A 12,461-nucleotide genomic window follows, 5' to 3' on the forward strand; every position below is an offset into this window, starting at 1 on the left:
ATTAGGAGACCCAGCGATGCAGCTGAAAGCTGCATACCGTCGGCCATGAGAAGTTTGCGGGGGGGGGTGGGGGGCCAGTAAGAATTTTTGCATCGGGGCCTATGAGCCTTTAGCTACGCCCCTGCCCATAGCTGCTATAGCAGTACTGTCGTTATTGGAAACCGTCAGCAAGTGTCACTCCCTTTCCTAAACTTCTGTAATGCAGTGGGCAGTTAGTTTTTCTCACATCAGTTCACTGTACAGTGCCTGGTGTAAACAACTCTACAGATAATCAGTCAGCAAAAAATGCTGGGATGTTTCCACTTTGAACCCTGCAGAATTGTGAATACAGCTCTGGACTATAAAACCGGCTGCAACTCCGTACAAGATAAATTTGCAAAGTTACAAAATTGTAGACGTAAACTGTTAAAGGGGTTCTGAATTGTTATATAAAAAGCTTGACTAAAGTATATTCCGTCTATACATACAGGCATGGATCTATAGCAGTGAACCCTACTATGGGACTGAAGAGTAAAATGTGCTATTGCATCGGATCCAATGTTTATGTACATATTGGACTAGTCCGCATCTATGCCACTGGTTTTATATACCTTCTAATTATAGGATTTGTTTTTTACAGGAGACATGATGAAGTCACGCACATTAAAATCCAGAATACGGGGGATTTCTATGACTTGTATGGCGGAGAGACGTTCGCCACATTGGCTGAGCTGGTTCAGTGTTATACAGAGCAGCAGGGTCTTCTGCGAGAGAAGAACGGAGATGTGATTGAGCTCAAGTACCCGCTGAACTCGCAGGATCCGACATCAGAGAGGTGAGTGCCTCCAACGCCCTGGATCATTTCTACCACACTGCTGCCATCTGTTGGGCATGCCTGATATTTGTGGTGGGCCTTTTGCCGGCATGCAGCAACTAGAAACAAATGCTCATTAACATAAAATGGAAATCTAAAACCTCCCCATGATTGTCACATGAGGTGCCCTTTATGGGGTTCATTTAAAGGGGTTGTTCTGCAATTTAAACATTACGCTTCTATTCGATCACACAAAACATAAATTTTCAGTTCGAATCATTAAAAAAAAATGCTCCTGTGTCTACATCGCTGTTATATAAAACCTCTCTGAAGACCACCTGTTTGAGAAGACCACCCCTTTATCTAGACAAGATTTCCTGTGACAGATCTTCAGTTCTGTCATAGACTTTACACACTGGAAAACGTTTAATCCTTGTATTGATCTAGACGTAACGTGAATAAGGAAGCATTTCCCTTTTTGTCAAATCGCAGAGAGCAGTAAATGACGTTATTCGAGCACTTGTCATTCTCCGCTGTCCAGTTTTTTGGGTTTTTTCGTCCTGTTCTCTGCCATTTTCTCTCCTGGTGGTGTTTGGATTCCCTTCTCAGAACGCCCGCTTAACGGGGGAGGATTATTAGGTGGTGGTTTAAACGACCACATATGCGTCTTAATAAATTTTGCCCTGTGCGTCCTCTTTGATTTACCACACCAATTTGCGGTATGGTTTTATTTGCAATATTGTTTTTACAAAGAAAATCTAGCGAACATTCACGTTAATGTCTTGTACTTTGCCTTGATGGTCCCACCGGTACAGGAGTAAATTGCTCTGGCCATTTTCAATTACATTGCTTGTTATATAGATGTTGTACTGTGCCACTGTCGTGCGGCGGGAATATATTGTGTGTTCTTCACAGGAGATTCATCCATCAATTTATTTTTTTTTTCGTTTTTTTCACTCTGCCCGATGAATAAATAAAATGTTACAACTGTTGCATGAACGTCCATAAAATAAACTGCATTATTGGTTTTGAAGTGGTAGTTACCGTATAGTCTTTTGTGTGAAAAACTGGTTATATGAACGTGCCAATCAATAGTCTATAATTTTTCGTGAGGAAACATTTGTGATAATGTGTTTCTGAGTGCTTTCTGGAGTTCGGATAGAAATGTAAATGTTCACGAGAATAAAGGACTCTCCATTTAAGCTTTAATTTCATAAGACTAAATATTGAGCGATTTTCAGCCAAGGTATTTCTAGGCACGTTATTTCTCTGCTTTCCCCATGGAGTAATATAAAAGCGATCCACATCTATTTTTTATTTTATTTTTTTTTTCTCCCTGATGTACACTAGTTTTGCACTTAGAAGTTTTTGTACTCCACAGATGAATTGACCCCTAGCTGAGCAGATAATGGCTTTTATAACTTATAGATGTATTGAGCTCCGTGGATATGGGTTTATTTCCTTCTGACAATACTTTTTTTATTTATTGGCAGCGTCGCTTGAAAATTTAGCCTATCACAGTTTGTTGTTCTGCGGTGATCCCTAGTAATCAACTTTTATCTGCAGGGAAACCTGGCAGCAAGTGTTCAGCTTCCCTGCAGTGCCCCGACAGGAAAAGTGAAGTATTACATAGGGCCTATTGAAATCAATGGGCTGTCTATGTAATAACCAGACCTACTGGGTCCTAAAGAGACAGACCAATCCCTTTTTCTTTTTTTTCTTTTTTTTTTTTTTTATAGTCGTACCCTACTCCAAACGATTGATCGAGTGTTCTAATGATTCCCTTCCGATACACTACACTAATAATTCAGAACGCTCTATTAGGGCATTTCAGAAAGCATTTTATAATCCAGACAAGACGGGTTCTCCTTAAAAGGTTTTTCCAATCATAATGGCACATCAATAGGATAGGCCATCACTTTCTGTTAAGTGGGGCTCTGACTGCCCAGACCCCACCAATCCTCAGAATAAAGGAAACGCAGTGCTAGCTATATGCCATCACTTCTTATAATGGGAATACCCCTTTAAGACCTATACTAGACATTTTTAACAAATCGCTGGAAATATACACTCAGCATTGAAATTGCAACGCCGAGAAGATCAAGTCGTAAGGTCATGCAAATAGAGGACGTAGCGGGTGTCGCTTAGATCTGCAAATTATCACATTTTTAAGCACCTAGCTCCAATCTTTGGCATGTGGGGGACATAAAAGCCAGATTGAGGCCTCATGCGCATAAACTTATTTTTTTCCTCCCTTAAATACTGGCGTAAATACGGGTCCTTGGTCACGTATTCGACCCGTATTGTACCAGTATTTACGGGCACGTTTTTTCTGCAAAATTGCACTGCACTAATCGGCAGCCCCTTCTCTCTATCAGTACAGGATAGAGAGAAGGGACAGCCTTTTCCGTAATAAAAGTATAAGAAATTCATACTTACCCGGCCGTTGTCTTGGTCACGCGTCCCTCTCGACATCCAGCCCGACCTCCCTGGATGACACAGCAGTCCATGTGACCGCTGCAGCCTGTGATTGGCTGCAGCGGTCACATGGGCTGAAACGTCATCCCAGGAGGCCGGACTGGAGGAGGAAGCAGGGAGTTCTGGGTAAGTATGAACGGCTTCTTTTTTTTTTTTTTTTCCCCCTCGGGTTGATCTATAGTGTGATCGGTAGCCACTGTCCAGGGTGCTGAAAGTTACTCGTTTAACTCTTTCAGCACCCTGGACTGACTATCCCCTGATATCCACGCTCCAGTAATTACGGGTGCACACACGTAGCCACCCGTAATTACGGGAGCCCCATAGACTTCTATGGGCCTGCCCGTGCCGTTATTACTGCCTGAAATAGGACGTGTTCTATATTTTTCAATTGCACGGGGCACCTTCCTGTAAGCATACGGAGAGGTACCCGTGGCCAATAGAAGTCTATGGGCCCGTAATTACGGGCGTTTTTACGTTCGTGTGCATGAGGCCTTAAAGCAAAGTCTTTTTGTTTTTTTTTTCTTAGTCGCATGAAACCTCAAAATTGGATCAAGTGGTGGTGATTGTGCGATGCCTCCTGTTTGTTGCCACTTGTCGCAAACCGAGGGACAGAATCCTTGAATGGAGAGACCTAGGTTTATCACTCCGGCAGATCGCTACGCACCTAGGCCGAGATGTCCGCACTGGGGCTCTTTCAAGGAGTGGAATCCTCAGCCAGGGCATTGCCGCCGCTCTGGCCGGGGATTCTGGTCTCATAGGAACCCCTGTTCATATATAGACAGGGACGTTGGGGGCTCCCTCTAGAAGCGGAATTTCTGGCCAGAGTGTCGGCAACACTCTGGGGGGGATTCCGCTCCTAAACAGGGGCTCCCTCTAGGAGTGAAATCCCAGGCAAGACAGTCGGCAACGCTCTGGCAAGGGAAGCGTAAAGCACCTGGGGCCGATCATGATTTGTGTGCCCAAGTGCATTCAGCATTGCATAATAATTAATAACCTCACTGATGGCATGCCAAGGCGTTTATTTCTGCGCCTGGTGTTCATATTCGATACTGAATGAATAAACATGTTTGGAATATTTTGTTTCCATTTTCTTATCATTTGCATATCATTAACATGTCTTGCTCCTGTGATTTCCACACTTTTTTTTTTTTTTCTCCTTCTTGGTGTTGCAATCTCAATATTGAGGACCGTATGTCCGTCAAGATGTTTTATTACATCTTTTTATTTAAAAATTCCAAGTCTTATTTTAAAACCACTTTTACACAAGCTGCGCTATTTATTGTAATGAATAGGAACAGTCGACAGGAGGAAATGACGTTGCTAGCTTTAAGAGTGCTTGCGAGCTGTTAACTGGGTGTTCCTGCCTTTTTATGGGAGTGTCTTCCGATATACGTACTAAACAAGAGGCAAAGGAAGGGCAGACTCAAGACCACAGACGTAACATACACAAGAGGGACCGACGGGGAGCGGGTAGAGGGGAAAGTGTTTGGCTACTTGCTCTGTCCGTTGGCCATGGGCAGGATGGGTATTAATCTGCTAGATGTAAAGAAGGATGTTTTCAGCAAGCAGAGAAATTGAAAATGGCAAGGAATTGAAACACATTGGACACTGAACAAGCATTATTTACATAAAAAACCCTTTTATGTGTGATTTATATATTCCCAGAGTTCCCCTTTAATAATTTTTTTTAACTTCTGTGTTGTTGCCTAGCAAACTGTAAACACATTCTCCAGAATTTTGAGAGGCTTAGGATGTCTTTCCGTCTTCTCTCATATGTGATCATATTACAGACCAGACTGATTGTAGCTGAACGCGTGCAGGTCTGAAAATGCACAGGCTTTCAACTTCTATAAAGTCAAACATCTGACAACTTCCTCTCCTGAGGTATTTATAGCGTTGTGTCGTTTTTTTCCCTGTGTCGTTCTTGTACGGAGTGAAGCTTGATGATTAAAATAGAATTTTACGGTTACAAAAATCGAGTCTTACTATATCTACTCTATTCAGTCCTGTAAGAGCAATGTACAATATGTATATCCGCCTTGGTGCAGCGTTACAATACTACAAGAGCCACCGTTTTTGTTACAAATGTTGGGCGATAAATCTTTGTTTACAAGTAATGATTTCAACAATTGAATTAACTAATTGATTTTAATGGCTCCTGGGTAACCCTTTCGATGCAAAAATGATTAGTTTTCAAGCAGTTCCCCCGGCGATAATAGATGTTTGCAGCAAAACCCCAATAATCCACCAGTTGCCATGGGACCAGCACAATGAAAACGGGTTAATGCCTTTAATGTTTTGCATGCAATACCATGCCTCACCAGATGGTGTGCTGTTAAGTGTAAATAGGTCCATGAGAAACGGAGCAAAAGCATGGGTAGGACGATATACTTAAGCACCACCTGGTGGCAGAGATATTTATTGCTGTAACTAAAGGTATCATTTTTTATTTTAATCGAAATAGACATTACTTCATGTGGTGCATCTTCTTGACGTGTCGGTATTTAGAAAATTGATATCATCCAGCACTAGATGAGAATTTGGACTTAACATTTATATTCAACAGCATAATCTAGCCCAACTCAGTCCATTTACTCTGCTTTGTGGGGATTTCGAAAACGATGTATTTGGCACCTCTTAATCTGGATTTCTGCATGGGTGTCCCCTAAAATGTAATCTACTCCATCTAAGAAGTCATCCTAAGGAGAGGAAACCTCATGTGTCATATCATACACTGCTTGAAAAAGTATCTGAAGTTCTAGTCAATTTTTATCCCCTTTCTAAATCCTCATGATTCTAGGAGTTCCAATCCATTCTTGCTTGTGTTTTTGTTTTTAATAATGAATGAGGCTTTTTAGTGTCAAAATAGTGTTCCTTTTGACCACCATAACAGATTATTCTTAGGGCCTACCCCTCCATCCCCATTGATAAACCTACTTATACCTTACACTTTTAATTGCTAAACTTTATCATTGCACACACAGGATATAATCAATAAGGACTAAGATAGGTTTGTGAATCATCCCATAAAAATAGACCCTAGTGGCAAGAGATTGGCTCCATATAGGGTTGTCTTCTGCTGGACATTTGTGGCCCATTTGTGTCAGAGCCTGGGCCCACCAGTGCATCCTCTGGTGGGCCAGTCCATAAGAGCTTGATGTAGTTCAGTGGGTTTATCCAACTTTTTGAGTCCTCTGATTTATTTTATTCCGGTTGAGCTTGCAGTGAAGGAGAACAAGGAGATGTCTCACCAACCCACGTACGGTCAGCTTTAATGGGGCAGGAGCTTTGCACTAGGACTAATAGAGGAGGAGGTAATTTCTGAGAACTAGAATAGGATGATAAAAAATTCAATGACCCTCAATTCGACATTGTTATACAATTTTGTTCCTTGCAGCATTTTTATGTATTTAATGTACAAGTGGGCAGCTCATTTTCATTCACCTCAAACGATAAAATCTGCAAATAACAGTCAACAAGGCTTTTCAACCACTTTGGTAAATGGAAACACTGCTGGTTAATCCATGGAAAGTCGCCTCAAGTGCTCTATGGATTTAGTGAGTGCTGAAACTGTGCGCAGGCAAATGTTTAGCAGAGCGATTTGCTGGACGTGTATTCTTTACCTTTTGCTGGTTTGATTTTCTGTTACAATAGACTTTCACGTAAAAGCAGCGTGGGTTTAATCCACTCGCCAGTTTTGGCAACCTTAGGGAATTTTATATAAACCGCCTTTCATAGATTTTGTGGTTTTACTACAATGCATTGTATTAAATTAATTTGTAGCACATTACTTAATGGAATTGAGAGGATCCGACAACATAACGGCCAGTTAAACAATTTATTTGGATGTGAAAATGTTCTTTTCTATTAAAAAAAAAAAAAAAAAAGTAGCAAAAACCTCTGCTATTAACTTTGGGGGTTGTTCGTCACATATGCCATGTTTTGGAGGTGCAGAATTGATAAAAGCGCACTTCAAAGTGTACCGCTATCTTTGGAGGAATTGTACTTTAGGCAATTGGTTAAATAGCAGTTCCTCAATATTAAATGAAAGAAAATGTAACTATTAAAGAGAAGCTGTCCACTCTCCTCACATGTCGTGTTTTTTCTTTTGTTTTGGTGTAAATACTTGTATTCCCCGTGACATAATTATAGAGAATTTTTTTCTCAGAACAGTGTTGTGTGGTGTTTCATTCCTCTGTTATTCCTCCTGGAAATATATGAATACATTGACAACTTGTGCATTACCATTCCTTGGTGTCAATAAAGTGGGTCTCTACACGGAGGGGGGGGGGGCGCGGGTCAGCTACAAGTTAATCACAAGTAATGTACATGTTGTTGGGCAGCCAGAAGCCAAGGGGAAGACCAGACAATTTCTGGAGAAACATTAGTCATATGGTCACCAGACGTCCGAATCAACTCGATAGGAAGCAGTAATTTAATACTGGCTCATGTACATGGCACAGCCTAAAACAAAGTGACCTGTTCCTTAGGATGCCGTATCCCCTACAGGCAGTGTTTCTATATGAGAATCTGTCTAATACGGTGCTGTACGGAGGCTCCACATGGCGGCACGCAGAGTCCCTGTAACTCCGAACTACGAAGTCTGACTTCACACACTGGCATACAGAGGTGCAGTATAGCCCCATTACCGTGTCCGTACAACTCGTAGCTTGTACGGCGCCACAACACAACTGCATGCATTAGCCCTAACAATCCTGAAACTTCATTGCTATTTTAACCCCTTAAAGGGAACCTGTCACCAGCATTTCACCTATTGAACTTTACTTCTCCCTCACTGGCCGCTGCTATAAACAGTTCATTGCCGTTATCCCCGCTCCTAAACTCCTCTTCCGACTGTAAATATCGGTCTGCAAACGTTTTGCGCCTTTTATCATAATAATCCGGTGTCCCTTTGTGCGCACACACCAAAAGAGGACATCAATGCACAAGCGCAGGATTTTGTGTGCTGGGGGAAGGCGAGGAGCTCTCAATCAAAAGTAAGGAGGCGAAGTAAACTTGGAAAGACTTGAGGAATGAAGATATGACTCTTTCCAAACGAAGATTTGACTCTTTTCAAATGAAGATCTGACTCTTTTCTGCTCATTAGCATACGGTGTGGGAACACTAAAAAGCTAAATACTAAAGCTACAGAGCCGACTAAGAAGACAATTATAGGTTATATAGAAATGATTTTTCACCCACTACCACCAGGTATTGTCGGTTTAATAGGTGAAATGCTGGTGACAGGTTCCCTTTAACGACCTATCACAACTGGAAGTCCTGCTCGGGAGGGGGGGGGGGTGGGAGTATGGAGAAGGTACACTGGCTGCTCTGTACTTAATGTGTGTCAGCTTTTTGTGAACCGACATTTCACTTTAACGGCCAGGATCGGAGATAATTTTAACCACATGGATGCCGCGATCAATAGCAACCGTGGCATCTAAGCCATTTGAGAGGGGGCCACTCAGTCACCTCATCGCCAATGCGACAATGGTTGTGATGGCAGCCTGGGGGCTCAAGGGCAGGGCTCTATAGGAGCCGGTAAAAATTACCAATCAAATGATCGCTTGTTCAAGTCCCCTAGAGGCACTAAAAAAAAAAGTTACTTTTTTTTAATGTACAAGAAATATGAATGATAAAACAAATGACTACTTCTCCTAAAGTAACTTAAAAAAAATAAAAATGCACTATTGGTATTGCAGCGTCTGTAAAAGTCCAAATTATTACATTTATCCTGCACGGTGAACGCCGTAAAAAATAAACACATGTCAGAATTGCTGTTTTTGGGTCACCTTACCTTCCAAATAAAATGGAATAAAAAGTGGTATGTCTTATGTACCCCAAAATTGTACCAATTAAAACTACAGCTCGTCACACAAACAAGTTCTCACACCACTCTCGCAATGGGAAAAATTAAGTTATGGCTCTCTGAATAAGGTGGCACACTTCTTCCCTTCTTTTTTTTTTTTTTTTTTTTTAAAGTAGATCATAAATATCATAGTTATGCCATCACCAAATTAGTTTTGACCCACAAATGAAGATGAACATGTTGTTTTTACTGCACGATGAACAAAGTAAAAACCAAACCCAAAAAACAATGGAGGAATCACTTTATTTTTCTTATTCCACTTCACAAACATTTTACATTTTTTAAATATTTTCTGAGATTTTATAACTTTTTTTTAAAATTTTTTTACTTTTTCTATTTTGCTGAACGGTTCAATGTTGTCAAAGATTTTATTTACAAGAAATAATTATTACAACTTTTGTTCTCTTTGTAGGTGGTACCATGGACATCTCTCTGGTAGAGAAGCGGAGAAACTCCTGCTGGAAAAGGGAAAGCCTGGAAGTTTTCTAGTGCGGGAAAGTCAGAGCAAGCCGGGGGACTTTGTGTTATCTGTTTTAACAAGTGAGGAGAAGCTAGAGAATGGGGAACGTAAATCTCGCGTCACACATGTGATGATCCGGTTCCAGGTAATGACGGGATGGCACAGATCGCCTGAAAAACAAAAATAAAAAATTGTAGTTTCAAAAGGAATCTGAATTGTACGTGTTGATTCAGCTTGATCTGACTCCACATTTCAGCCAGATGGTAAATATGATGTTGGAGGAGGGGAACGCTTTGATACACTGACCGACCTTCTGGAGCACTACAAGAAGAACCCTATGGTAGAGAAGTCGGGAGCAGTGGTGCATCTTAAACAGGTAAAGTAGAGCGACTATTAGTTTCTACTCAACGTATTTTGTTTGTCCCAGGAAATAAATAAGTTTCCGGATGCCATTTTTTTTTTTCTAGCCATTCAACGCGACACGGATCAATGCCGCTAAGATTGACTCTAGAGTACGAGAGCTTAACAAAATGGCGGACAACACCGAGAAGGCCAAGCAAGGGTTCTGGGAGGAGTTTGAGGTAATGTTAGTACCACCTCTGCACTATTGTAGATCATTGGTTAGAATAATTTTGTATAGAAAATGTTAAACTGAAGCTCCACCTTTTATGGATCGAATTTCAAGAATCCTATTGGGGTGTGCCATTCAACCCTAATAGGGCATATGGACAGGGTTTGTCTTCCTGAAAAAAAACCTTTACGGACGCAGCTATTTTATGCTTGAAGGACGTAGCGAGATCTCTTCTTACAATTTATCTTTAATAATCCCACTATGGGACTTGAACATCCGATTGTTTGATCACTTCAATGATACAGAAATGCTTCTGTATGGCACAGCCTAATACCCTCAAGTCCATGGCGGACCAGGGGGCCTTTGTTAGGCCACCAGCTGCCATGGCAAGCCAGCCTTTGGCATGCAACAATCACGCTGATGGGCTTAGAGGAAGCCCCTCCTTCTGTAAAATAACTTGGGTGTCACAGGGCTTAAATGGTTATGATTGGAGGTAACTCCGATCCCGTCTGTTGTAGCGGGATGTTGGCTGCAACAACAATAAGCTTCCATTATATCCTTTTACGATAAGAACACATCTACTGATATGGGTACGTCCATTTGCAAGAAGGGTTTAATAAACTGCTGATCAAATTCTCTAAAAATCTTCAACGTGAATGTCCACTTTTGAACACTTGTTTTTTTTAAACCAAATTCTGTGCTGGTTAGTTGTTATATATTTTAGAGCAGACGGAGCCTTGGTTTTCTGATACAGAGCTCAAAATCTCCTGCATAGACCTATATTTACAATATCAACTGCTGGCTTCCTGCAGTCACCACTAGAGGGAACTTGGGTGCTTATTGCATACTGTTCATACATTAACAAAGTATGCAAGAAACTCCCTAGCTCTCTCTAGTGGTGGCTGCAGGAAGCCAGCATGTTTTATTTTAGCTCTATGTAGGGATTGAGAGCTCAGTTTTGGAGAAACAGAGCTTCAACCATTATCAAGACGTATTGTGAAATTAATTGGCACCGAATTTTATGCCTAAAAAAAAAACAATGATAAAGATTTAAACCTAATCTCCCTTTTTTTTTTATCTCCTGGTGCAACAGCATGGAGTTGTACTGGCACTGAAATGACTAGTTTGCTATAGAATTGAACTGTTCTTGCTAGTAAATGTCACAGCGCTATAAATATACTGTGAAAAGTACCTGGCACGTGTGGCAGAAAATGCCTTGAATGTGCTAAATTTTTTAGAAATTGAAGGTGCTATATATGTTATGGGAGTTTGACAGATGAAATATTGCTATGAGCGTTTTCTTCAGAGGTGGTGCTGATTGATGTAAAGATTTGCTTATCTGAGTCTTTTATCTGTTAATTCACCGTATATATGTGGGTATGTAGTAATTGGTGATTTATCTCCTGTGGGCAGATGCTGCAGCAACAAGAATGTAAACTGCTCTATCCCAGGAAAGAAGGACAAAGGCCCGAGAACAAAATCAAAAACCGATACAAGAATATTCTGCCTTGTAAGTATGACGGGCCTCATCCTTCTGAGTAAAACCGTATACTGAAGAGTGAGGCTGATTAATAGCAGTCACACGTCATTTTATGTCCTTAGTCAGTCATCTTTTTGTATTTCATGAAGGTCGTTTTATGATTGCAAATTGTACGGCAGACGTATCTTAAAGACTGCGCCAATGATTCCCATGGCTCATTATCACTGGTGGACTGTAATCCATTATAGAAAATTAAAATACTCCTGGGGGGGGGGGGGTTATTAGAGCCGTGAGGAGGCGCTTCATTGTTACTTCATATATTACTGTAGGATGAAGGAAAGGAGACCAGGCGATATAGACAAGTCATTTTAAAGAAGACCTGTCACCAGGTCCTATAGGTTGAACTGGTTAACTGACCTAAATAGCGCTGTTTTTTTTTTCCAAAGACACCCCCCCCCCCCCCCTGTTCCAGAGATATGGCCCACTGTTTTATTGGCTCCGTATAGATTAATTTGCTATAGTTAGCCAACAGGGCATGAACTACCCTCATGCTGCCTCGCACTGACTGGTCAGCATCAGAGGCAGGGAAGATTGCTCCACCTCATTAGCAAACTACAGCAAATTGGGCATACGGGGAGCCAACACCACAGTGGGCCATATCTCTGGAACAGGGAGGTCTAGGAAAAAAAACCAAAAAACTGCACTGGAATCAGGGAGACCGCGCTATTCAGGTAAGATAAGTTGAACTGGTTAAATGACCTAGTGACCGTTCCTCTTTAAAGGCCATGTGCCATAGCCCGGTCACGAGTG

General features: G+C 41.4%; 1 protein-coding gene across 1 annotated transcript in view; it reads left to right on the top strand.

The window, feature by feature from the left end:
- The window catches only part of LOC142661957 (tyrosine-protein phosphatase non-receptor type 11-like), a 90,307-nt gene that overhangs the window by 66,625 nt on the left and 11,221 nt on the right, over positions 1-12,461 (top strand). The window contains exons 3-7 of the mRNA XM_075839726.1: positions 620-814; positions 9,553-9,745; positions 9,857-9,976; positions 10,068-10,181; positions 11,585-11,681. Of these exons, the coding sequence (XP_075695841.1) occupies positions 620-814; positions 9,553-9,745; positions 9,857-9,976; positions 10,068-10,181; positions 11,585-11,681 (719 nt within the window). The remainder of the gene's footprint in view (positions 1-619; positions 815-9,552; positions 9,746-9,856; positions 9,977-10,067; positions 10,182-11,584; positions 11,682-12,461) is intronic.

Source organism: Rhinoderma darwinii, chromosome 10, assembly GCF_050947455.1.
Source record: "Rhinoderma darwinii isolate aRhiDar2 chromosome 10, aRhiDar2.hap1, whole genome shotgun sequence".
Lineage (NCBI taxonomy): Eukaryota > Metazoa > Chordata > Amphibia > Anura > Rhinodermatidae > Rhinoderma > Rhinoderma darwinii.